Source organism: Octopus bimaculoides, chromosome 4, assembly GCF_001194135.2.
Source record: "Octopus bimaculoides isolate UCB-OBI-ISO-001 chromosome 4, ASM119413v2, whole genome shotgun sequence".
In the NCBI taxonomy this organism is placed as follows: Eukaryota; Metazoa; Mollusca; class Cephalopoda; order Octopoda; family Octopodidae; genus Octopus; species Octopus bimaculoides.
Window position 1 is genome coordinate 23537469 of NC_068984.1, and position 1585 is coordinate 23539053.

At 38.3% G+C, this 1585-nt stretch overlaps 1 protein-coding gene across 1 annotated transcript in view; it reads right to left on the reverse strand.

The window, feature by feature from the left end:
* Window positions 1–1336, reverse strand: part of LOC106882809 (uncharacterized) — a 22052-nt gene extending 20716 nt beyond the window's left edge. The window contains exon 1 of the mRNA XM_014933595.2: window positions 167–1336. Within this exon, the coding sequence (XP_014789081.1) occupies window positions 167–897 (731 nt within the window). The 5' untranslated portion in view covers window positions 898–1336. The remainder of the gene's footprint in view (window positions 1–166) is intronic.
* Window positions 1337–1585: the final 249 nt, after the last annotated feature.

Genomic DNA, 1585 nt, shown 5'->3' on the forward strand with positions numbered 1-1585 from the left:
AAATATGGGCTCAAATTATCAGCATAAGGGGAATAATCCAGGATGGTGTCAATTTTTATGCTGCGAATACGAAAAATATGGGAACTATTCGTGGTTACCAAGCTGTATACATTTACATTAGTGATCAAAATTTGAAAAGGTTGTTAAAATAATGTAATTAACTTACCAGCCTATGTACCAGGGATTCGAAGAATCAGTTAAATTAACTCGGGCTGGATCCATTTGAAACACCTCACCTAAATTCTTAAATTTGGTTTGATAGGGGAAAAACTGACAGTTCCGTTCCGAACTAGACAAAGCCGGACTGTCTTCGCCATAAATTCCCTTAAAAAACTCAAATGAAAATACATCCAGAGCCGTCCAGTTCTTCATGCCATCGGTAATAATAACAGGCCGACCTGAATAAGCATACTGTTTTTCGAAATCGGCAACTGATATCCCGGAAACACGATCGACATGTGTTACATTCCTGCAAAATTTACAATCTGCTGGGGGTCTGAATAGCAACGCTATACTCTCGTGGACATCTATTAGACATCGCTCATTGTAAAGATTGTAATCATTGAAACTAAACCACCAGCTCGTCACTTGCTCACCACTCACGGGCACGTTGAGAAAGAACACGCAGAAAATGCTAGCGAGCAAAAGCAGAATTGCGTACATAAAATATCTAGTAGTTCTAGACCAAACTAAACCACCGTTAGCAATCCTTTCTTCTTCTTCTTCAATCTGTTTCTTTGTCTTCGGTCTAATATCCGTAATACATGACAATGTAGATAAATGGTGTCCGTCTATACCCAGCTGTGTCGCTCGCTCGTACAGACGTTGGAACAACACCCGAGGTGTCTCTCCGTTCGACGATATGGTTTTATCTGTTGACATTTGCGACGATTCCATATCCGAGAAGGAAAAAAAAACCTCTAACCGCTTCCGACTACATATAATAAGTGATCAGGGTCGAAATGCGGCCTGTTAGGCCGCCTCTCTAAGTTGGTAATTTCTTAATTGCTCCGCCTCAAAGCTAGAAACTCTACAAACACGTTTCCGATCTTACTCCGCCTTGTTTACTTCACATGACGACAGTTTTACACTCTCCTCGTGAAGGTGACAACACCCAACATCATTTCTTCCTTTTTAGTTCGTACAACAGCTGTTGCTGATGATATAGTTTTGTTGTTATTTGTTACTATTACTGTTACCGCTGTTGTTGTTAAACCCCAGGTCAGCTCTGATTGAATATACTTAAAATCAAAAACAGTCTCGCCGTCATCACTCTGTCTTTTTTAAGTATGTGGAGCGAAAAATATTTGGCTGTTATTTCTCGCGATCACGTAGAGGCTTTAGCTGGTATTGTTATTGTTGATAGTTTTGTTATTGCTCGGTCAAACTTGCTATTGTAGTTGTACCACTTCGACATAAGCGATTGAAATCGAACGTAAACCATTGACGCGAAAAAATTTATAGTTACAAGTAGTTGGAATAAAAAGAAATATAAGAGAAATGATAAGTGCCTGAAAATAGCAGATATTATGCCTTTTAATTTTTGTATGCAATATATATATATATATATATATATATATATATA